Here is a 25,332-nt window from a genome sequence, read left to right on the forward strand (position 1 = left end):
GACTGTCGCAGCAGGTTTGCATTCAGTGGCATCAGTGTAAGCCATAACCATCGTTCCAGCCCATCACTTTATCATATTCGTGAATCCTCTGCTTGATGTGGGAAAGCTTGTTCTTCAGGTACTCGCATCTTTCCTTCTTCTCCAGGAATGAAGGATCCTTTGGGACAAAAGCATCAATGAGACCAGCATTAAAAGTAGTAACTAATATTCCTGTTATGCACACACTGATTGATATTGGTTGAATTTTACTCCAAAAAATTGGTTTATACTGCACCAGTTTAAGTATTTATTTATTTATTGTGTTTTTTACTGATGTGAAAATATACACAGAGAACAACCTTGTGAAATCTCTCTGTAATTTATTAAGTGATGTAAAAAAAGTAAGAGTTTATTAATTATATATTATGCAATGCAATGTAATGTGTGTATTTATATAGCGCATTTATTGTGTATGGTCATACACCCAAAGCGCCTCACAATCATGACGGGGTCTCTTCACACCACCACCAGTGTGCAGCATCCACTTGGAGAATGCGATGGCTGCCACAGGACACTAGCTCTAGTGGAGAGACAGTGATCGAGCCAATTCGATGGATGGGGATGATTGGGAGGCCATTATCGTAAGGGCCGATAGAGGGACTTTGGCTAGGACACTGGGGTTACACCCTAACTCTTTACAAGAAGTGCCATGGGATTTTTAACGACCACAGAGAGTCAGGACCTCAGTATAACATCTCATCCGAAAGACGGCGTCCACTGACAGTATAGTGTCCCCTTCACTTTTACTGGGGCATTAAGGCTGATTTATACTTCTGCGTCAAACACCGGCGTATGCTACGGCGCTGACGCATAGCCCTTCGCCGTGGCCATCGCCGTCACTGACGTGCACCTCTCAAAAAATGTAACTACACGTCGCAACGACGCGTAGCGTAAGCTCTGTGATTGGTCGGCTTGGTAGCGCTGACGAGTCTGGGCGGTACTGAGAGCCGCGCGAATGGTGCGACGCCGCGCGAGCGATTGTTTACAAGTGTGGAGTCCCGTGAAGGAGCTCCGGATGGAAAGTTTTGTTTTGTGTTTACCTCATAGTTAAAGTTGTTGCACGTCCGCCGGTTCCTGCCTCAAAATGAGCGAGGTTGAGCCACTTGTACATCCCGGAAGTGTTCAGGAAAAGCAAAAAAGCAGCGAAGAAACTCGACACAGAGGAACATTTACACCTCACTGCCCACTAGCGTTTCGGAAGTGTTAATGCAGACCAACAGAGACAGCGCGCAGAAGTATAAATGCACAGCCACGCGGTTGCCTGCACCGTGGGTTACGCCAGTCACCTGACGCAGAAGTATAAACCAGGCTTTAGAACTCACACAGACCACAGGTTGAGCGCCCCCTGCTGGCCTCTCTAACACCACTTCCAACAGCAGCCTAGTTTTCCCATGTGGTCTTCCATCTAGGTACTGACCAGGCTCAGCCCTGCTTAGCTTCAGTGAGTTACTGGTCTTGGGCTGCAGGGTGATAAGGCTGCAGCCATGTTTATTTCTTAAACCTACTTTTTAAATATTAGATTAATTGAGGACTCTAAATGATCAAAATATAAATTAGTTGAAATTTTTTTTCTATTTTATAGCAAAATCATGCTTAAACAAATTAATCAATCAGTATAGTAAACCTACATTTTTTTTTTTTGCGTTTTCACCATAAAATGGAGCACTTGGTTCATGATTCATCCCCCAAAAAATAAAAAGGACCCACTCATGTGGTTCTAAAGATTCAGAAGTTTCTTTTTTGGTAAATAACCACAACAACAACAACAAAAAATACATATATTTTAAAGAATGTTTGAACTAGTGGTGGGTCGTTGATTGACATTCTCCCTTTATACGTGTCATCAGAGAGGGAAAGCCCCGCCCACTAGTGACCAACTCTACTTCATTAGCATAGACAGTGCTGAGTGAGAAGCAGCTGTTTTGAATCTGCTGCTACACTAACGCTGTATGTCAGCGTCAATGCTTTCCATTCACTTTGAGTGGGTGACGTCAGGCGTTGTGGATCCATTGTGGATCTGTCGGCGCCGCTTTAGAGGCGTTGCTCGCTGCAGAAGTTGGGACTTGCACTACCTTTCAAGCGCCGACGGAAGCGTTAGCCAATCAGATCGCTGTATGCATATACACCAGCTAGACAGTGGCCTAAGGCTAGTACTGACTGAATTTTATTGGCTGACGCTGCTATGACGATCGCGGTAGCCCAAACCTCAGACACGCCTTCAGTCAAGCGTTGACGCTGAAGTCCCGTGTGAATGGGGTGTAACAAGTAGGCATTTTTAGCCCTGCCCTCTTTTCAAAGTCTCATTTAAATTTAAAGCGACAGTCGTAAAAACAGCACAATTTTCATCAAAGCCTAAAAAGAGGCAGTTTCAAAAGACTTATAAAACATTATTTGTGTGATTTTTGAGCTAAAACTTTACAAACATACTCTGGGGACATCAGAGGCTTGTTTGAAATCTTGTGAAAAGGAGCATAATATGTCCCCTTTAACGCAGCCCATCTGATGTGCTGAAAACGTGACAGAAACAGAGCTACGAGCTGTTTGTTTCCCTGTGCTAACCCTCAAAATACGGCTCCAGCAGACTTTATATAGAAGCCACTGAAAGCCTGGGTGACTGCAGCTATTTCCTCCACTTCAACAGAAACAATGGAGCGAATCCTGAGAGAAAAGCAGACTCCGCCTCCTTCCTCATCCTCCTCCCCCTCTTCACTACCTCATAAATCAGTCAGTAACATCTAGACAAAACATCCCAGTCTACACCAGACGAACAGGGAAACTATTTTTGACTTTATTTGATTATATTGTTCATAAAAAGCTATATAGCATTTGAGTTTTATAATAAGCTAGTACTATACTAGTTAAAAGTAATCAAAATACCACAAGTAACGTTTGAGAAGTGTACATATATGGATGGTTTAAAACTAAAAGAATAGCGATCTCACCTTTATGAAAAGTCAAATGTGGAATATATTTCTCACATTAAGCCAGCAAATTAAATGTATCATCCATAAATTTGAACAGTTTTGATTTATTATACTTATCTACAGTGCTTTGCAAAAGTTTTAGGCCACCACCAGCTTTGGGAGACTAACAGGTATGGAGCAAATGCAGGGTCGGTGAATTATATATTTAATATTCACCTAGAAAATATAGTAAATATGTATTGAGTACTCGAGCAAAATGACTTTTAGAATCAACAGACGAGCATTAAAAGTCTTTTTAACGTGACCTCTTTAGCACCAGGCAACAGCTTGAACTTTTATGTTGAGTCTTTTCTGAAATGATGTGCTATTTAATATAATTTAATATCTACTTATTATTATTCATAATTTAATATTATTCTATCTATTTTTCTGTCCAAGAGTCTAAGACGTTTGCACACGCACACGCACACGCACACACACACACAAAGATATACAGATATATATATATATAATTTATGATCAACTATTGTTTTTACAGCTGCAGATACATTTACGGCGGTACAGATTGAATGATAATAACTCACCATCTTTTTCTTCTGATAATCCTGCAAGATTTTGTTGATGCGGTCGCGCTCCTAGGATAGCAAAATCAAATTGAGAGATGAAAATGAGAGATGTTTCTGAAAGGCCAAAATTCTGGATTAGTTCACCCAAAAATGAAAACTCAGTCATCATTTTTTTCAGCCTTCATTTGTTCCAAACCTGTTTGAGTTTCTTTTTTCTCTTGAACAAAAAAGATGTTTTGAAGAATGTTGGAAACCTGTAACCATTGACTTTTATAGTATTTGTTTTTCCTGCTAAAAGTTAATGGTTACCAGTTTTCAGCTTTCTTCAAAATATCTTCTTTAGTGTTTAACAGAAGAATGAAACTCATAAAAGTTTGCAACCACTTAAGTGTGGTTTAAAAAAAAGAAAAAAAAGTGTCAATTTTCATTTTTCGGGTGAACTATCCCTTTAAGCAATGAGCAGAAGCTTTTAGTCAAGCAACATAAAAAATTTAAATAACATAAAAAAGAAAAAAATTGTTTTGTTTTTTTTAAAAAGCATAAATGTCAAATATTTATGCCCAAAAAGTCCAAACCAAGTAAGCAGTGCACATTTGGAAACATTTTTATAAATGTCAGTTTCTCTAAAAACAGCAAATTCACATCCTTTCCAAGTCTGTGGCGTCAAAACATTTGTTGAACATTCAGCATGTAATAAATATGGAAGGACTGAGATTTTCCAAGTGAATATAAACACGTGCACTGACAACACAAAATGGTGTTGGATTCACTAAAACAAATTACTTTACTTTTTAATTTACTCAAGAAGGAATTTTATAAATAAATCCAAATAAATGGCAAATAACAAACTGAAGGAACGTGGATTTTTAATGTGTGCTTACAAAAATACAATTCCTCATAACAACCACAAAAAACTGAAAAGTATTAAAAGTGGATTTTAAATACAATTTAATAGATAAGATAGATGCTGCCAAGAGTTCTATTAGAAAAAGATACTTGTATAATAAATTCTGTGTTTGAAAATAAATTGTATTGTATTTGAGTTCTTTCATCAAAGATGTGGATTTTTCAGATGGTTGAATAATTGTTTGTGGCCAATGCTAATCATGCAGATCCATATTGATAAACTCTTCAATAAATGTTTGTTGTACTTTGTATTCTGCACGATGATGAAAATCACTTTTGAATAGATAACAGGAGGAGCATTATCTAGTTTTGATATATACAGTTGAAGTCAGAATGATTCGCCCTCTTGTGATTTTTATTCCTTTTCAGATATTTCCCAAATGATGTTTAACAGATTCAGGAATTTTTCACAGTATTTCTTATAATATTTTTTCTTCTGGAAAAAGTCTTATTTGTTTTATTTTGGCTAGAATAAAAGCAGTATTTAATCTTCAAAAATCAAACTTTTTAAGATACCTCCAGGTTCACCACTTTGTTCAGACCCAGTGCTCTGTATTCCCTCAAATGCCTGCTGAATCTGGACTGGACTTAATTTTTAAAACCCCTGTACACCCCAAAGGTCTCATTTCCAAAATGTATAACCTTATTATGATATTCCTAACACAACACTAGAGAAGATTAAAATGTAATGGATAAAAGAACTAGGAATGAATATTTCTGAAGAAACTTGGGATAAAGCAGTTAAAATTATAAACAAGACTTCATCATGGGCGCGTCTTAATCTGATTCAGATGAAAATTCTTTACCGTATTCACTACAGCAAAACCAAACTGGCTAAAATCTACCCCGATATAGATGAAACATGCGATCATTGCAACTCATGCAAGGCAGACCTAACCCATATGTTCTGGTCATGTGACAAACTGAGACGATTTTGGTCTTCAATATTTGAAATTTTAATCTCAGCCTTCAATTTAAGAATTCAACCAAATCCGGAAATGGATATTTTTGGAGTAGCAAATGAGGACATCCATGTAGCCAAAGAAATAGAAAACGCCTTTGCCTTTGTAACATTAATAGCTAGAAGAAGAATTCCTATGGAGTGGAAATCACCAATGCCACCTAAACTGTCACTTTGGCTTAGTGATGTAATGCTATTTTTGAAAACAGAAAAAATTAAATATTTTTAGGATCAACCAAAACATTTGTCAAAACATGGGACCCTCTAATAATTCATGTTGAGACTAATGTAATTTTTCTCTTCTTCTTCATTCATTTATATCACATTTTACCTGTTTTTATGTTTTTTAATCAGTTTTATCATTTTTTTTTGTTTTTTTTACTTTTTTCTTTTATTCTTGTTTATGTAAAGCACTTTGAATTGCCACTGTGTATGAAATGTGCTATATAAATAAACTTGCCTTGCCTTGCCTAATGTACTCCTCCAACCAAAAATTCCCACCCCCACCCCCACGTTTTTTTATTTTTTTTTATTTTTTTTTATTTATTGTATTTATTTAATTTTTTTAATTTTTATTTTTTTTGTAAATTTATTTTTATTTTATTTTCATTTTTATTATCATTAATATATATTTTTATTTAATGCATTTTCTTTTCAAAAAATTTTTTACTATGTTTATTTGTCTCTGTTTAAAATTTATGTATGGTTAAAAAAAAAAAGAAAAATTAAAATACCTTTGTCATTGAATACCTTTAATGTACTGTACCTTTTGTCAAAAACACACACAAAAAAAATACAGAATAAAAGCAGTTTTTAATTTTTTTAAACCAATCAATAATATTAGCCTCTTTAAGCAATCTTTTTTTCGATAGTCTACAGCAGTGGTTCTCAAAGTGGGGGTCACAGGACAATAAGAGGGGGGGGGGGTTGCCTGGTGATTTCCAAAAATCTATTTATTTTTATTAAACCATAAGAATTACCATATTTAATCCATAATCTACTGAAGTGAAAAAAATGTTGTTTATAGTTACTATATAATTTTATATAAATAATTTTTTAAAAGTGTGACTGCTGAGAGCGACAGATTCTGGAGCTAGGGACACCGGCCCTCGCAGCCAAAAAACAGACCGGCCCACCGGGAATTCTCCCGGTCCTCCCGATTAGCCAATCCGGGCCTGGTTTGAACTAAAATATGCAGAACACCGCCCCTCCAGGACTGAGTTTGGACGCCCCTGCTATATACTATATAGTTACTATAGTAGCTTATAGTTCTATTGAATTGCGACCCCTGAGGTATTCACATTATATTAAGACAAAGCAATAGCGTCAGATGCAGCAGATTGATTTTATAACACCAGGTTAAACTTTCTGATGCATTTACAGCACTGACATACATAAAAAAAATTAAACAAAGAATAGACTTGAGTCTATTGGTGTGTGTGCGCCATTGCATGCAAGGTTTCTGTATTTATAACCACCTCAGAGGATGTTGGGGGTCATGAGTCACTGGCATTGTCATTTTGAGGTCGCAGGCTGAAAAGTTTGGGAACCCCTGATCTACAGAACAAACCACTGTTATACAATGACTTACCTAATTACCCTAACTTGCCTAATTAACCTAGTTAAGCCTTTAAATGTCACTTTAAGCTGTATAGAAGTGTCTTAAAGAATATTTAGTCTTATGTGCTGTCATCATGGCAAAGATAAAATAAATCAGTTATTAGAGATGAGTTATTAACACTATTATGATTAGAAATATGTTGAAGAAATACAGGGGGCTAATAATTCTGACGTCATCTGTATATAGACATAACCTTTAATTCCTATATTTAGTAAATGCAGGAATGTTGTGGTTGTAAAAGGCTGTATTTCAGTGTGCAAAAGCTGAAAACAAAATAAAAAATATTGTGGCAAACAAAATCTGAATTGTAACTGACCGTGTAGCTGGTGGGGTTTTGCGGTAAATTCTGCATCATGACATCCATTTCATCAAATTTCTTGAGTACCGCCTGCACTTCAACATGGAGCTCTTTATACTCGGAGTACTGGTCATTAAACACAGCTTTATACTGGTCCCGCTGCTCATCGGTGCGAATAGCTGGATATTTACTGCAGGGAAAGACAAGGCAAGCACTTTAAGGACATTTATTTATTTTCCTTTGGCTTAGTTCCTTATTTATCAGGGGTCGCCACAGCGGAATGAACCGCCAACTATTCCAGCATATGTTTTATGCAGCAGATGCCCTTCCAGCTGCAACCCAGTACTGGGAATAACCCATACACTCTCATTCACTCACACACACACACACTCAAAAACTGCGGCCAATTTAATTAATCCAATTCACATGCAAACATGCAAACTCCACGCAGAAATGCCAACTGGCCCAGCCAGGACTGAAACCAGTAACCTTCTTGCTGTGAGGCGACAGTGCTAACCACTGAGCCACCGCACTTAAAGGGACAGTTCACTCAAAAATGTAAAATCTGCCCTCATTTACTCGTCTTACACTTGTTCAAAACCTGTAAGAGTTTCTTTCTTCTGTTGAACATAAAGGAAGATAAACTGAAGAATGTCAACGGGTGCATTTTTCCAACATTCTTCAGAATATCTTCCTTTGTGTTCAACAAAAAAAAAAAGAAAGGTTTATAAACACTTGAGCGCAAGCAAATGATGAGGAAGTAAATAAATTAATCAAATCGTGAATATTTATCATTGTCATATAACAGTAATAGTTTGCTTGTGTTTTTGCACAACTGTACTCACGCAACATAATCCGGCATGATCACAGGTTTAGGAGTGTGTCCCGCTGGAATGTGTCCTTTCACAACTTTAGGATTGGAGACGGCAGTGTGTGTTTTCTGTACCGGCGCTAAAACAGACACTGGCTCTCTTGAACCATCAACAACCTGAACAAAGAGAATGACAAACACTAAATAACAAGTGTAGTCACAAACTGACTCTTTGCTAAGCCCTTGGCCAACTTCGTTAAAGCTGCTGATGAAGTGCTGCATTGTTTGCATATATTTGTGGGCTGAAACCGAGAAACAAGAATCACTTTGACACTCCAAAAATTTTTTTTTTTGCTTGTTTAAACTACTAATTTAAAATGAGCTGAAACAACACAATTCTTGAGATTTCATTGGGACAGCTAAACTGTTTTATGTTAAATTTACATAAATTTGTTAAAAGTGTTCAGTTAACTTAATCAATTTGTGTTGGGACAACATAAATGAATTTTGTGGAACCCTGCATTTTTTACAGTGTAGTTCCATCAAGTACTTCCATAAAGTAAAACCCCCTGTAAATTCAGCCTAGCTGTGTTCACACCAGACGCGGAAGAAGCGTCAAGCGCGAGTGACTTACATATTAAGTCAATGCAAAGACAAGAATAGACATCCTTTGACATCCTTTTATCTGAACGCTTGCTTAATGTAAGAGTGCTTCACACTTGCTCATTTTGAGGCAGGAACCGGCGGACATGCAACAACTTTAACCATGAGGTAAACACAAAACAAAACTCTCGCACTGCTCTCAGTCCCGCCCACACTCGTCAGCGCTACTAAGCCAACCAATCACAGAGCTTGCGCTACGTGTTGTTCCGACGTTTAGTTACATTTTTTGAGAGGTGCGCATCAGCGACGCCAACGGCCACGGCGAGGGCTATGCGTCCACACCTAGGCTGCGCCATAGCATAAGCGTGCGCTTAACGCAGAAGTACAAATCAGCCTTTAGGGCGTACTCACACTATGCTATCCGAACCGTGCCCCGGCCCGTTTCCCGGATCGTTTGAGAAGTGCGAGTGCTCTGAATCGGGCTCAGGCACGGTTCACTTGGCCGGCCCTGGCCCGGTTGGAAGAGGTGGGCCTGAGCGCAGTTCACTTGGGCTTTGGTGCAATATGCTTGTATGTGAACGCAAAACGCGCCAGAGCCCGAAACTGAAAGCGAGACGTGACTTTTAAGGGACTATTTCATATGGATTTATTAATCATTCTTACTGTTCAGTGAACGCAAACTGCTGTAGTTTATTAAAGGCCCAAACCCCTCACTGCACGACAGCTGCACCTTCAGCAGACCTCCTAATTCCTGCAGCACGAGGACTTTATGATTGTTTATGAGCATAAAAAGTGGCGGATCTGTTCAACATTAAGCGTCGTTCTGTGCATTATGCGTGTATTGCTCAAGTTAAAATATCTGAACTTCAGAGGACAATTGCACCGGGTTAACCAATCAGGAGCTTGCTCTAGTAGGGAAGTGATTATGATTTAGCGCCTGTTGTTGTTGTCCCGAGGGGAAATCCTCCTGCCGACACCAGACAACAGCTCATCAAACTAGGCTCTGCTCAGTCTGAAACACCGCTAAAAGCCTCCATTATCCAGGCATAGCTTCTTTAGAAGTTGATGAGACTCAGACACAGTGCCGGATGACTCTATGCTGTATTTCAGCCTTCCTAAAGCACATAAATACAGCTATTCTCTCAATAAAATCCATGTTAGCCATTTAACAACGCTGCTAGAGTCATCGGCCAGACAGAAGCCCTGCCCATGGTGCGAATCCGCGTCTAATGTGAAGTGAATGTGACACACGTTTGAAGCGAGTAACCTCAAAATGTTCACGCGTCTATTTACGCGCAAATATCGCGATTTATTCATGCGTTCCACGTCTGGTGTAAACACAGCATAACTATTTTGAAAATACATGTGAAAATAATGTGTTAAACTTAAAGGAACACTCCACTTTTTTTGGAAACTGGAAACATTCAAGTTAAACATTTGAGATTTACCATTTTTAATCATATAAGTGTCACGTTAGGAGGAAACAATTCTTATACTACAGGACAGAAGCTGTACTTCAAACCACACGCATTTGCGATGTTTGTGGGAACGTAGGATTCGGGAAACACAGAATCTGTAAAACTTTATTGATAACTACAGATATGGTAACCTTAGTTGTCTAACGATGGTTTTGGGAAATACATCACAGAGTAATTTGTTATTAACTATCAATGCTATACACTGAAATGATACTTCAGATGATAATGCAGCACAGCTAAACGTGTACACAAATAGAGACAAACACTTACCAAATGTACCGCAGCAGGAGAATCTCTTGGCTGCATCTGTAAAACAAATGTGGAGATGATTCAATTGTTGTTTTTCTAAACATATTATGTGTAAAAACAAATGATGATATTGGCAACAATCCTAAATATCTGCTGTAAAATACCTGTTCTAACTAGGTGTCACATGATGATACTGCAGCAATTTGTTTACTAAAGCAAAAATGGTGTATAATAATCACAAAGTTACAGAAACATTTTGTTTGGAGTATTTTTGAAATCCTTTAGGCTACTTGTCAAAGCAATATTTCACATTTTATTTAACGACGTACTAATGGCCCGTTGCCACTGAGTGGTACGGTATGGTACGCTTTTATGTCTGTTTCCACTGTCAAAAGGTATCCAACAGCGAACTGTACCATAAGACTTTTTGGGCACCCTTTCCAAAGGGTACTTAGCACATCAAAAGGGTACCAAAAGGCAGAGCAAGACGCCCAGCTGAAAACTATTGGTTTACAGCGAAGCTGTAATACGCTAGTTTTCAACAGAAGACGGCGCTCTAAGCTAAATTTTAAACAGCAAATGGCACTGTAGACTGTTTTTTAACAGCACTCTAGACTTGTTTTTCACAGCAGATGGAGCTCTAGACTAGTTTTAAACAGCAGAATGCTTTCTAAACTAGTTTATAAAGAGCAGTTGGTGCTTTTGGCTTGTTTTTAACAGCAGATGACACTCTAGGCTAGTTTTATACATGAGGCGGTGCTTTAGGCTAGTTTTTAACAGCAGATGGTGCTCTAGGCTAGTTTTTAAAAAGCAGACGGTGCTCTAGGCTATTTTTTTTAACAGCAGATGGTGCTCTAGACAAGTTTTTAACAGCAGATGGTGCTCTAGACAAGTTTTTAACAGCAGATGGTGCTCTAGGCTAGTTTTATACAGGAGGCGGTGCTTTAGGCTAGTTTTTAATAGCAAATGGTGCTCTAGGCTAGTTTTTAAAAAGCAGACGGTGCTCTAGGCTAGTTTTTTTTTAATAGCAGATGGTGCTTTAGGCTAGTTTTTAACAGCAGATGGTGCTCTAGACAAGTTTTTAACAGCAGATGGTGCTCTAGGCTAGTTTTTAAAAAGCAGACAGCGCTCTAGGCTAGTTTTTTTAACAGCAGACAATGCTCTAAGCTACTTTTAACAGCAGACGGAGCTCTAGGCTAGTTTTTAAAAAGCAGACATGCACCAGACTAGTTTTTAACAGCCTAGCTTAGAGCACCATCTGCTGTTAAAATCTAAGCTCAGAATCCATTCAAGTGAAAACAGTGATGCATATTGTAAATGTCAGAAACCATGCAGAATCTATTTCTAAAATGATTTTGTGTTTAATTGAGGACCTGAAGATGCATAAATTAAAAGTAGAAAAATCTCACCTCCTGGCCATGTCGTTCTCGTAGTCGCCGAGCTGCCTCATGCCGCCACAGTTTCAGACACACTATGGCCCCAACCAAGTACACGATCATGGTGAAAAACAGGAAGATTATCGCAGCTGTCTGTCCTGCTTCGGTGCGGCAGAAAGCACCATTGATGCCATTATTGAAGACCGGATAGTAACAAAGTCCGCCTCGTAAGGTGTCATTCACATATACACAGCCGGCCGCCAAAAACAGAAGTGCAAGAGCAAGGTTTATGACGAACTCTGTTAAAGGCCACCAACTTGAGTCTAGAAGTATAGTCTGATAGTACATGGTCATTCCCAAGACAAGCATGATAATGGTCACGATCCATGCCAATCCTGCTACCACCAAGATGAACGGTGTCTTTGGTCCAGAGTAGTTGGCATTGCCATAACCGCTTCCATAAGAGCCTCCATAACCTCCGTAACCTCCTCCATAGAAGCCACCAGGCTGCGAGTAACCAAACGTGTTATACCACTCATTGTCTTTATGAATATATGCACATACACAAGCAAAAATGGCTGCCCCCAAAAGCAGCTCGACGCACCCGAGAATACGTAAAAGTCCAGCCCAAGACTTCATGTATGCGTAACGCTGGTTGTACTCCTCTACCTTTTCGCTGTAAGTCAAAGCTGTGTGCGCAGTGCGGCCGTCGATTGATTCAACGGGATTTCCTAAAAGCATTGCTTCACGCTCTTTACGGGAGTTATAGCTGCCTCCGGATCCACCGTACGGGTCGCGGTAAGAGCCAGGAACCGATGGGGAGTGTGGCGGAGAACAGCGAACGCCGTCAGTCGTCGTGTTTTTGCTGCTTGATCCCAACATCGACTTCAACTTGCTGCTTCCACTGCTGGACCTGAACAAGTTTTTCCATGAGTCTGGGATGAAACGGTGGACGGGTTTGATGTCAATGGCAGAGTCCCCGTTGTCCTCGCTGCCACTGGGGTCAAACTCAGGGCCTATTGGTGGTTGGTCTGGCAGAGGAGGTGGCGGAAAAGGTTCGGAGTATAAAGAATCGGCCCTGTGCTCAACCAAGCTGTGAAGACTGGCGAGCGAGCCTGCTGGGGCATCGTTGTAGTGGTGCATGTTTCAGAGACAATGCTGAAAGGAATTTCCTCCAGGGAACGCAGTTATCCCTAGAGCAACATGAAGAAATCAGGTATAAGATGAAAGGCACTGATATTAGCTCTTGCAGAGTAGCAGTTCTCAACTGGTAGCTTGTGACCAATTATGTTAATGGGATTTACATGTGTGTATTTAGCAGCAACATGAAAAGATAAACAAAAGCACACTAGGGCTGTGTACGAAATCACCTACTACTCGAGTAGGTACTACATCTGAATCTACTACACGACCATTAGAAAAGGGTGTCCTATACAGTATGAATGTGAGTAGTATGAATAGAACTCGGATGTACTACATCCGCAATTTGTCATTATCACGTGACCTACCCGCATCAGTTTCATCCAACCCGGGCTCATTGTGGAATCGTAGTTCCACGGACGTTTCTGGAGACCGCGGAATACGTCCCGGCGGGTACGTACAGCTGCAGTTTTTGCGATTCCGCGAGAGGCCGCTGTTGTGCACTTTTTCGCATCTCAAACACCTCTCGCGAGTGCGGTTCGCGCCCACGCTGTTCTCGCGTTGACCCACCAGAGGCCGCTGTCCGACTGACCGGATGATTGACTGCGCGACCGGACAATCGGCTGACCCGCCCTCCTACTTCCCTGAACCCAACCAATTTTACCAATTGTCCTGCCTGCCCGCTCACTTCCCTAAAATCGAGCAACAGTTTACAAAAAGCCGTACAAAAAAATAAAAGCCCTGATTTTTTTTTCTACCGCGTTTTCGGATTTCACTGCATTCTCACCCTGTTACGAAACTCGTTCACTTAATTTTTGGGATTCTGTTTTTGTCTTACCTGATTGCTGGAACCGCTCTTCCCCACACTCGAAACCGATAGCCGTGGTCAACTCCTCTTTGCATCTCGAGCCTGCCGACGTACACGGTGAGCTGAGTGGACAAACAGGTTGCAGCGGGGAAGCCCTCCACAAGGAGGTAAGCGGTCGGCCGGCCGGCAAGCGCGATAGGGTACAGCGTCACACCGCCCCTTAGCGCTCGCTTGAAAAAAATAAACGCGGCCGTACGTACCTGCCGGGACGTATTTCGCTGTCTCCAGAAACGTCCGCGGGACTACGTTTTCAGAATGAGCTTGGGTTGGTTTCATCGCTTTATTCCTGCTCCTGAATTCTTTAGAGTGGCATCATGGGATAGCGTAGCGCACATCGGATGCACACTTCGGAATCTCACCGGTAGTAGTAGGTCAACCGGGTACTTCCAGTATACTATTTTTCCAGTTCTTTGAACTCGGACATACTACTTGGCTCGAATACTATTTTTATCATAGGTGTATTCCCAAAAACATTAAGGCCAAAGGGCCACTTTTTGTGTCCACACCAGTAAATGATAACAATCTGTTTATTGTTAGTTAATGACTTTTAACCAGCAGATGTCCTGAGTGTGCTACAATTTAAGCGTATCTGACCAGTGAATCCAGCTCGTGTAATCTATATAAGCTAGGGGTGTGACGAGACGCCTACTCTCTATCCTACGCACAAAAGAAATGTGTTTATCGTTATCATTCTTGGTGTGAATGGCGCTCAATAATAATTTTTTAATTGTCCATATAATTGTACATAAGACAACTTTTGTAAGTTTTTAGTTTTCCTTTTGTTTTTAAACCTCTTCTGCGGTTAATCAGTGAATGCATTTTAGTTTTTGTGTTTTGTTTATTTTTTGCAAGGTTACTTAGGGGAGAGCGGGGCACAAAGTAACACTTTTTGGTTTTGGCCAAATAATGAACAAATTAATAGGGTTAGACAAACCATTTGTTTTTTAACAACAACACACAAGCCTCTCCTACAAATCAGCACTGGTTATATGATCGCCGGACTCATGGTTTCTGTGCAGTGTTACCAAAAGTGCCAGGAGTAGAATTGCTACTATGTACCCCACCTGCGGGCCAAGTTGTAGCACATCCTTTAGTTAAAAAGCCAGATTTCACACAATTAATTTAAATCCAGTTTACTTTAAATAATAGTATATTTCCTCAGTACTTAGCTCAATTAAATTTTTATTCTACATTGCACAGCATGTTTATTTATTTATTTGTTGGATAAAGACATTTGGATTATTATCTATTATTAGATAATGCACTTATTTGTACTATTAGCAATTATATATATATTTGTCTATTAAAAACATTTTATTGAAAAAAAAATGAAAACATTACACTCAAAATTCAACCATTATTTTGATGGTTTAATTGGTGTCTAACAGTGTGTGGCTTAAATGTAACACCCTGTTACAACTAACCCCACAGTGTCGTGTTTTCCTCAAAACTGGCTAGCAGTCACTGTGTGTTTACATCTTTCGAAATGATTTCATCTTTCAGCCAAGAAGACTGTGAACAGAACATATACAAATGTTGACTATAATAAAAAAATACAGTGTCTCTCATGCAAATTTTGCCAAACTTTTTCAATAATTAGCAGGAAGACGTCTGTGGTGAAAACCTCGGAAGCATGCCATGGTGAACCCTGAGCAAATACCTAAAAATTCCATGTTACATTTTACCCCGCGCCCCCCTACTCTTCATTTCTAGCTGAAATGTACATAAACTATAATTTAGCTTTAGGTCATCTGTTGATGTCCAATATAAAATCTCTGTTCTGAATCAAAACCAGTTGAGAACCACTATAGTGTACATTGGACTATGTAAACATTCCAGTTGCATAGTAAGCAAAATTGTCGACAGAAAAACACCTCTCCAAGTGAAAGAGTGCAGGAAAAAGCTGAAGCACTGTTATATCAGGAAATTCAACCCACATTTCCAAAGCAGATAAGATCCATTAACACCAATAATCATCATTTGGTATACCAGAAAGAGCTACAAGAAACATGTCTGGAGAGCAGCTGTGTCTTAAAGAGATAAACAAGTGAACTAGCTGAACTGTAAGTATATACTGTGTATATACATGTGAAATTTCTAAGTAAAAATGTAAAGTTAGTAGGTCATCTTTTGCAATAGTAAACCATTCAGATGAAAAACTGGAACAGCTACGTGGAACAGTGGCCAATTATACTCTTTAGCATAATTATACAGAAGTATTTGACCACGTAATGTTGTGGTTAACAAAGCAATACAAGTACAAGTGTGATAAATGTTTATTTCAATCTACAGTATGCAGAGTAGGGCTGGGCGATATGACAAAAATCTCATCTCATATCCTGCTAACTATATATATATATCATATTATAGTGCCATTTCTGTCAATTGATAGTTTACATAGCCGGGCACTTTATTAGGTACACCTATCCAACTGCTCGTTGATGCAAATTTCTAAGCAGCCAATCACATGGCAGCAACTCAATGCATTTAGGGATGTAGACATGGTCAAGACGATCTGCTGCAGTTCAAACCGAGCATCAGAATGGGGAAGAAAGGGGATTTAAGTGACTTTAAATGTGGCATGGTTGTTGGTGCCAGACGGGCTGCTCTGAGTATTTCAGAAACTGCTGATCTACTGGGATTTTCACACACAACCATCTCTAGGGTTTACAGAGAATGATCTGAAAAGGAGAAAATATCCAGTGAGCGGCAGTTCTGTGGCTGCAAACGCCTTGTTGATGTCAGAGGTCAGAGGAGAATGGCCAGACTGGTTCCAGCTGATAGAAAGGCAACAGTAACTCAAATAACCACTCGATACAACCGAGCTCTGCAGAAGAGCATCTCTGAACACACAAGACATCCAACCTTGAGGTGGATGGGCAACAGCAGCAGAAGACCACACCGGGTGCCGCTCCTGTCAGCTAAGAACAGGAAACTGAGGCTACAATTCACACAGGCTCACCAAAACTGGACAATAGAAGATTGGAGAAACGTTGCCTGCTCTGATGAGTCTCCATTTCTGCTGACACATTCAGATGGTCAGGTCAGAATTTGGCATCAATAACATGAAAGCATGGATCCATCCTGCGTTGTATCAACGGTTCAGGTTGGTGGTGTTGGTGTAATGGTGTGGGGGAGATTTTCTTGGCACACTTTGAGCTCATTAGTATCAATTGAGCATTGTGTCGACACCACAGCCTACCTGAGTATTGTTGCTGACCATGTCCATCCCTTTATGACCACAGTGTCTCCATCTTCTAATGGCTACTTCCAGCAGGATAACACACCATGTCATAAAGCGTGAATCATCTCAGACTGGTTTCTTGAACATGACGATGAGTTCACTATGCTCAAATTCCATCCAGTCACCAGATCTCAATCCAATAGAGCACCTTTGGGATGTGGTGGAACGGGAGATTGGCATTATGGATGTGCAGCCGACAAATTTGCAGCAACTGCATGATGCTATCATGTCAATATGGAGCAAAATCTCTGAGGAATATTTCCAGTATCTTGTTAAATCTGTGCGATGAAGGATTAAGGCAGTTCTGAAGGCAAAAGAGGGTCCAACCAGGTACTAGTATGGTGTACCTAATAAAGTGGCCGGTAAGTGTATAAAGACCATATAAAAATACTTTTATTTTAATATATTTGAAAGTATACACTACATAATGTACCCATGTGTACTCGTATTTCTCACTTTATTTAGAACTAAAAGGTAAAAGGCTTTTCCAAGTGACATGATTACAGGTCCAACATAAAAATATTACTAAATAAATTGCAAAATGTAAACATTTTACACTCTAGATTGCAAATTTAACATATTGCTGTTATTTATGCTTCTGTCTGTATTTCTGTAATTGTGTTTAATATTGCCCTTAGTTTAACTCTGCACTTACCAAAATTATAAAATAGTATTAGTGTAAACCAGGGGTCACCAATCTCGGTCCTGGAGGGCCGGTGTCCCTGCAGGGTTTAGCTCCAACTTGCTTCAATGCACCTGCCTGGATGTTTCAAGTATACCTAGTAAGACCCTGATTAGCTTGTTCAGGTGTGTTTGATTAGGGTTGGAGCTAAAATCTGCAGGACACCAGCCCTCCGGGTGACCACTGGCGTAAACAATGTGTTTGGTGACACCCTGAAATAAACGACAGAGCATAATTTAAAACGACAGACTATCCGCTTGTTAAGTGGTGACGAGTTTGTGACGTATGTAATACTGTTTCCGGGTCCAAGCCGCCACTCATTTGAGTGGAGAAATCATTCATTTACGATCACGTTTTATTCCTATCACACATTAAAGTTAATTTCATATGAAATCATAGTGTACACAACAATCTCTGGGCTTGCTGCATAACAAATACCAAAAATGTAACAATTTATAAAAAAATTAATCACTTTCTGGCCATCGGATATTAGGGATGGACATATATACTGCGATCGTGATTTTCGAAAGCATTAAATCGCTTTGTAAACGTTTATTATTACCATTACCATGAGTCTCCCCATTCAGTTGAATAGAGCGCTTGGACCCGGAAGCCGCTTCGCGTGACGTCACACTTAACAAGCAGATACTTACTGCATAAGATATGCAGTTGAAGTCAGAACTATAAGTCCCCCTGAATATTTTCCCCAATTTCTGTTTAATGGAGAGATTTTTTCAACACATTTCTAAACAGTTTTAATAAATCTTTTCTAATAACTGATTTATTTTATCTTTGCCATGATGACAGCACATCATATTTGACTAGATATTTTTCAAAATACTATTATTCAGCCTAAAGTGACATTTAAAGGCTTAACTAGGTTAATTAGGCAAGTTAAAGTAATTAGGCAAGTCATGGTATTACAGTAGTTTGCTCTGTAGAGCAGGGGTCCCTGCAGGGTTTAGCTCCAACTTGCCTCAACACACCTGTCTGGATGTTTCAAGTATACCTAGGCTGTTTCCCAATATGCGTTCTTCAGCGGTCTTCTTGTGTTCTCGTGTAACGTCATCATCAGCTGCCTAAGTTCAGTTCCAATACTAAAGACCGCAAGTACAGAGGACGCATGAAACTTCCCGGATGTGATCTTGATATCGAGGACGCACTGATGCAGACTTGAGCAGCGAACTCGCTCTGGAAGTCCCAGAAGTCATTGCGACTGGAGGTGGGAAGCGCAGCATTTTATTTAAATTTATTATTAACGTTCAGAGATATCACTTATTTACCTAAGGAGCTTCCCTAAATGAAACGGTGAATATAAACATTAACATGAATATCTTAATAAAGGAATAAACACATTAAGGGTGTTTGTTTGCTGAAATTCGTATAAAAATCAGTTTTATTTATATTGTGCAGAGTATATTTATTATGTTTTAATGCAAAGTATATATTTTGAAGAGGGGGGAAACAATAATTCGTTGTATGAAGGCTGTAATGTTTAAATAATTTACTATTTAAAACGCGTGAAGATGACATGACCATCAGGAAGAATGCAGCATCCCATTTCTCAAAGGACGCGTTCTCTGCCCTCGCGGTCTCCTGAGTTCGTTCTTCCGAGGACACCTGGCAAGACCGGTGTCCAAAAGAACTCAAGTCCGTTCCTTGATTAGCTTGTTCAGGTGTGTTTGATTAGGGTTGGAGCTAAAATCTGCAGGACACCGGCCCTCCAGGAACAAGTTTGGTGACCACTGCTGTAGACTATCAAAATGAATATAGCTTAAGGTGGCTAATAATATTGACCTTAATTAATTTATTTATTTTATTAAAAACTAGCCAAAATAAAACAAATAAAATTTTCTCCAGAAGAAAAAATATTACAGGAAATACTGGGAAAAGTTCCTTTCTCTGTTAAACATAATTTGGGAAATATTTTAAAAAGAAAACAAAATTCACAGGAGGGCGAATAATTCTGACTTCAACTGAATATTGCTATATTTCACAGCCCTAATGTAAAACACACTTTCTCTGGACACAGGTGCTCTCCATTTCAGGCGCTCCGACTCTGTAACTTGAACATAGAGACGATTGTAACAGTAACCTGTCATCCGCTAGCAAGAGCTCTAACTCTAAACCCACAGAGGAGACGACTGCAACCCAAACATTTACGACACAGACAGAAAGAGAGGCGAACATGCCTGTTCAAGCACTAGATGTCTGATTGGGTAATCATACACTACTGCTCAACTCTGCATCAACAGCAGAAAATAAGAAAAACAACAATCTCCATTGTTACGCTCTTCCTTAAGCATACAGTAGGTTACCTAATGAAAGAGAAAAGAGCAATTCCAGCGTTATGGATGTGACATTTGAAGTAGAAACTCAAAATATAAATTCACAGAGAAAGTATATGTTAACATTATATTAAAACATCTGATTATATTTTCCAAAACTACACTATCTGACGAAAGCCCAGTCGTAAGAGCAACAAATAATAACTTGACAATTAGTAGATTATTTGGAAAAGTGGCAGAAGGTCGAATTTTTCTGTGAATCATCTGCTGAGCTGCATCCCAATCATCACAAATACTGCAGAAGACCTACTGGAACCAGCATGGACCCAAGATTCTCATGGAAATCAGTCAAGTTTGGTGAAGGAAAACTCATGGTTTGGGGTTACATTCAGTATGGGGGTGTGCGAGAGATCTGCAGAGTGATCAACATCAACAGCCTGAGGCATCAAGACATTTGTGCTGCCCATTACATTACAAACCACAGGAGAGGGTGCTCCAGGATTGGTCAGCCCAGTCACCAGATATGAACATTATTGAGCATGTTTGGTGTAAGATGAAGGAGGAGGCATTGAAGATGAATCCAAAGGATCTTGATGAACTCTGGGAGTCCTGCAGGAACGCTTTCATTGCCATTCCAGATTACTTCATTAATCAGTGATTTGAGTCAGTGCAGAGATGTATGGATGCAGTCCTCCAAGCTCATGATGGAGTCAGACACAATATTCATTCTGTCTCCACTGCAGCAGGACTTCATATTCTATACTGGATATTATTTCTGTTCAGTGATGAGACTTTTGTCTAAGCAGAGTCAGACCTTACTGTCCTATTGAAATCATTCAAAATCAAGACATGATCATATTTTATTCTGGTAAAATAAGCGCAATCTAGAGGCCTTTGCCTTTTATATAAGCCACTTCTGATACCAAATAATCAACTAGAAGTCATGTTACTATTTGTTGTTCCTAAAACTTGGATAGTGTACTAACCACAGAGTTATAGGATCAGAAATATATAAATCTGTAAACATTTTTTATATTGTAAATGAGGGAAATAAACATGCATTATAGACGTGACAAAAAAGTTTGCGAGTTTACAGTATACTACATACTTTGTAGAAAATCAGTGGATTAAACTGCACATACTAAACAATGCTAATCAAAAGGATGAGAGTTGGCTCGCTACAGAACAAAAATTATTGATTTGATTTTAGCTTACATATATGAGGAATAATCTTGGTTATGGATGTGACATACAGTATGTGAAATTGACGGTTGTATGACTTTGGTAAATCAAATATAATAGGGTATATGCCGAAGCATGCTAATGGGACTTTTAATTTGCCAGTAACCTGGGTTAAGCGCTTCCGGCGAACTGTATGCAATGGAAAAAATGGCGCGTTTAAGGTCTGTTTTCTTTCAAAATCAGCGATCTCCATTAGCTGAGTGATATCCAATATAAATTGGGTCTCAGATTGTACAAGAAGCACTGAATTAAATTACCTTTTCCCCCGCCGTGTCTTTGTAATATGAGCATTTATTTTACCTTAGTATATTCAATGGAGCTTCTGCTCTAACCTGCCGATTCTGACGGGCGCGTGTGAGTAAACGACGTTTCTGTCTTGTTTTACGCTTGAGCAACTAAATTAATGCCAGAGTTTATTTAACTGAATGTATTTTAACTACAATACAAAGTCGATGCTGTAAAAGGAACCGTATAAAATGGAAAAAAATTCACAAAAACAGGTCACCGGAAGTGTATCAGCATGGGAAAAACACTAGCTCAGCATATACCCCATTGTCTGAAACGTTAACAGAGACATTTTTTGAGTATTTTTACAGTACTGTAAAATACAGGCTTACACAAAACCTAGAAAGGGTTTCACTATTTTGGTTAAAAAAAAAAAAGTATGGCCAGGTTGATATTTGCATGGTATTGCTCAAACGTATAATACACATTACAAATTAAATAAAAAAAAACAGGACAGTTCTATTGAATACCTTTCACAAGCGGTGACTGGGCAAGACTTACATTGGTCTTGAGTTCAGTGTGTAAAACTTCATCGGATGTATGAAAATCCCAAGGACTGAAAGACAAAAACAAGAAGAGAACAAAGGTAATACACTAATAAAAGATATTACCCAAGTTATATATAAGTGTGGCGACGCAGTGGCGCAGTAGGTAGCACTGTCGCCTCACAGCAAGGTTGCTGGTTCAAGCCTGAGCTGGGTCAGTTGGCGTTTCTGTGTGGAGTTTGCAAGCTCTCCCTGTGTTCGTGTGGGTTTCCTCCGAGTGCTCCGGTTTCCCCCACAGTCCAAAGACATGCGGTACAGGTAAATTGGCCATAGTGTATGAGTGTGGGCATGAGTGTGTATGGGTTTCCCAGTGCGGTTGGAAGGGCATCCACTGTGTAAAATATATGCTGGAAAAGTTGGTGGTTCATTCCGCTGTGGAGACCCCAGATTATTAAAGGGACTAAGCCGAAAAGAAAATGAATGAATGTATTAATGTAAGCAATCAGCACATTCATACTACACTGTAGAATATTTCTGTTAAAAACAGTTTCTGTAGTTTTGCGATTCACAAGTGTTTCCGTTTATTTACGGTTGTGAATTGCATTATGGGATGTAGTGTTGTCACGATACTAGAATTCAATACCAATTGGTACTGGAATTTTTAAAAAAAGGTCCATTTCCCTCGAACATTTGAGCGCTGTTGAGCCCATTCTTAAACAGCGCTGATTTGCCATGAAGGTCAGCTGGTCTGTATATGAGTTCACATACGAGTGATCGGTTGATGAATTGACTATTCTTCACGACTTTAAAGCGCTCCATTGTGCCTGTATCAGTAGTTACGCTTAGTAAACAGGGGTAAGTTCGGTGAACATATGCTGGAATAGTTGGCGGTTCATTGCACTTGGGCAACCCCTGATAAATAAGGAACTAAGCCGAAGGAAAATTCAATGATGAATAATTACATTACCTAAGTTATATTTTAATAAAACCAATAAACACATTCATCCTTAAACAATAAGCAAACACTTAAAAAAAGAATGTCATGTGTTTAATATTTAAAAAACATACATATGCTAATTGTTAAGACTTTGCTGTGTGTATACATTATATATTTATGGCATGTAAATAGCCTATTTTAGTACATAGTATTGTGCATTTCTGGCATCAATTCAACAATGTAGCCTAGCTAATTACCAATAGTGAATAGCATAACATGTTATTGACATTTATAAACATATAATGAACACATTGCTAACCTGAAAGAATGTTACACTGCGCTTCGCGCGCTTCAGAAAAACGTCGACAGGTCAGCGAAGTTTACATGGTTGTTATTCAGCAAAAATGATGAGTATATTCACTCGATGTCTGCTTTATTGAAGTCATAGTTAAAATATGAAGCATGAACAAAACGTTTAGTACGGTGGAACTAAACAACATGAGCACAACAGCACTGACAGATGTGTTTATAATAAAACAATAACCGTCGCGTCTTTAAACGTCGGTTATTTGTGAATACAGAAGGATATTGTAGGTAAAGACTAAAAAATGAACTTTAAAGTTGGTTTCGTCTTACCTTTCCCACTATCAAAGGGGTTTTTGTTTCTCTATATGTTTTTTTCGGGAAACACACAGGTTTGGAAAGTTGTACCACGTGACGCAGCCTATCCCTGCGCGTGACGTCAGCAGAGACTTGAAGACTTCACCTGAAGAGGGAGATGAAACTTTGACCTGCTCTCTTCATTTCTTTCCTATAAACTTACATTCTATAATGACGACAGTGACTGAAACCAGCGGCTTATGTCATGTCGAAAGTGTGCAGACTCACTGGTGACATTATTTGCATGATCTTTATCACTGGCAGGATATAATGGAAACATACTATGCATAATATAGGCTACATAATAGAATAGTACAGTCATTTATAGAAATGTAGGCATTAGTAACAGTGACTAATGGGACTTATGATAATAATAATAAGATATATTGATATTTTATAAACATTTTTAATAAGCCGTCACGTGATTCAGTTCAGGAAGAGGTTTTGGTTCCTCTTCATTATTATTGCAAGATGTAATAATTCATAGTCAAAGCAGAAGGTGGACATGGGGAGTGTCATGTCCTGTATGTGGTTCCCTATGCTGGCTTTGAAAGTATAATTATTAAAAACTACACCCAGGGGCCACTTTATTAGGTACACCTGACTAGTATTGATTTGGACCCCCTTTTGCCTTCAAAACTGCCTTAATCTTTCTTGGCATAGATTCAACACGGTACTGGAAATATTCCTCAGAGATTTTGGTCCATATTGACATGATAGCATCACACAGTTGATGCAGATTTGTTGAAGAAATTCCTGTTACACCACATCTCAAAAGTGCTCTATTGGATTGAGCTCTGGTGACTGTGGAGGCCATTTGAGTACAGTGAACTCATTGTCATGTTCAAGAAACCAGTCTGAGATGATTCGCGCTTTATGACATGGTGTGTTATCCTGCTGGAAGTAGCCATCAGAAGATGGAGACACTGTGGTCATAAAGGGATGGACATGGTCAGCAACAATACTAAGGTGGGCCGTGGCACTGACACGATGCTCAATTGGTACTAATTGGGCCCAAAGTGGGCCAAGAAAATATCCCCCATACCATTACACCACCACTACCAGCCTGAACCATTGATACAAGACAGAATGGATCCATGCTTTCATGTTGTTGATGCCAAATTCTGACCCGACCATCTGAATGTGTCAGCAGAAATCAAGATTTATCAGAGCAGGCAACGTTTCTCCAATCTTCTATTGTCCAGTTTTGGTGAGTCTGTGTGAATTGTAGCCTCAGTTTCCTGTTCTTAGGTGACAGGAGCGGCACCCGGTGTGGTCTTCTGCTGCTGTAGCCCATCTGCCTCAAGGTTGGACGTGTTGTGTGTTCAGAGATGCTCTTCTGCAGACCTCGGTTATATCGAGTGGTTATTTGAGTTACTGTTGTCTTTCTATCAGCTGGAACCAGTCTGGCCATTCTCCTCTGACCTCTGGCATCAACAAGGCATTTGCGCCCACAGAACTGCCACTAACTGGATATTTTCTCCTTTTCAGATCATTCTCTGTAAACCCTAGAGAGGGTTGTGCGTGAAAATCCCAGTAGATCAGCAGTTTCTGAAATACTCAGAGCAGCCCGTCTGGCACCAACAACAATGCCACATTTAAAGTCACTTAAATCACGTTTCTTCCTCATTCTGATGCTCGGTTTGAACTGCAGCAGATCCTTAATGCC

The 25,332-nt window shown here is 39.5% G+C and overlaps 1 protein-coding gene and 1 long non-coding RNA gene across 5 annotated transcripts in view; both read right to left on the minus strand.

The window, feature by feature from the left end:
• The window catches only part of marveld2a (MARVEL domain containing 2a), a 24,372-nt gene extending 640 nt beyond the window's left edge, over positions 1-23,732 (minus strand). The window contains exons 1-9 of one of the 4 annotated variants that reach the window (XM_005155534.6): positions 23,640-23,732; positions 22,083-22,137; positions 19,959-20,084; positions 11,866-13,025; positions 10,478-10,513; positions 8,161-8,303; positions 7,334-7,505; positions 3,548-3,598; positions 1-157 (exon numbers count right to left, since the gene is read on the minus strand). The exon at positions 1-157 is cut by the window's left edge and continues 640 nt beyond it. In XM_005155534.6, the coding sequence (XP_005155591.1) occupies positions 32-157; positions 3,548-3,598; positions 7,334-7,505; positions 8,161-8,303; positions 10,478-10,513; positions 11,866-12,975 (1,638 nt within the window). In that variant the 5' untranslated portion in view covers positions 12,976-13,025; positions 19,959-20,084; positions 22,083-22,137; positions 23,640-23,732 and the 3' untranslated portion in view covers positions 1-31. Of the gene's footprint in view, positions 158-3,547; positions 3,599-7,333; positions 7,506-8,160; positions 8,304-10,477; positions 10,514-11,865; positions 13,026-19,958; positions 20,085-22,051; positions 22,138-23,639 lie in introns of all 4 variants that reach the window. The other 3 variants (XM_009305075.5, XM_681976.9, XM_009305076.5) reach the window with 3 other exon arrangements.
• LOC141376286 (uncharacterized) overlaps positions 1-25,332 on the minus strand; it is a 501,640-nt gene that overhangs the window by 339,602 nt on the left and 136,706 nt on the right. The window lies entirely within an intron of this gene.

Source organism: Danio rerio, chromosome 10, assembly GCF_049306965.1.
Source record: "Danio rerio strain Tuebingen ecotype United States chromosome 10, GRCz12tu, whole genome shotgun sequence".
Lineage (NCBI taxonomy): Eukaryota > Metazoa > Chordata > Actinopteri > Cypriniformes > Danionidae > Danio > Danio rerio.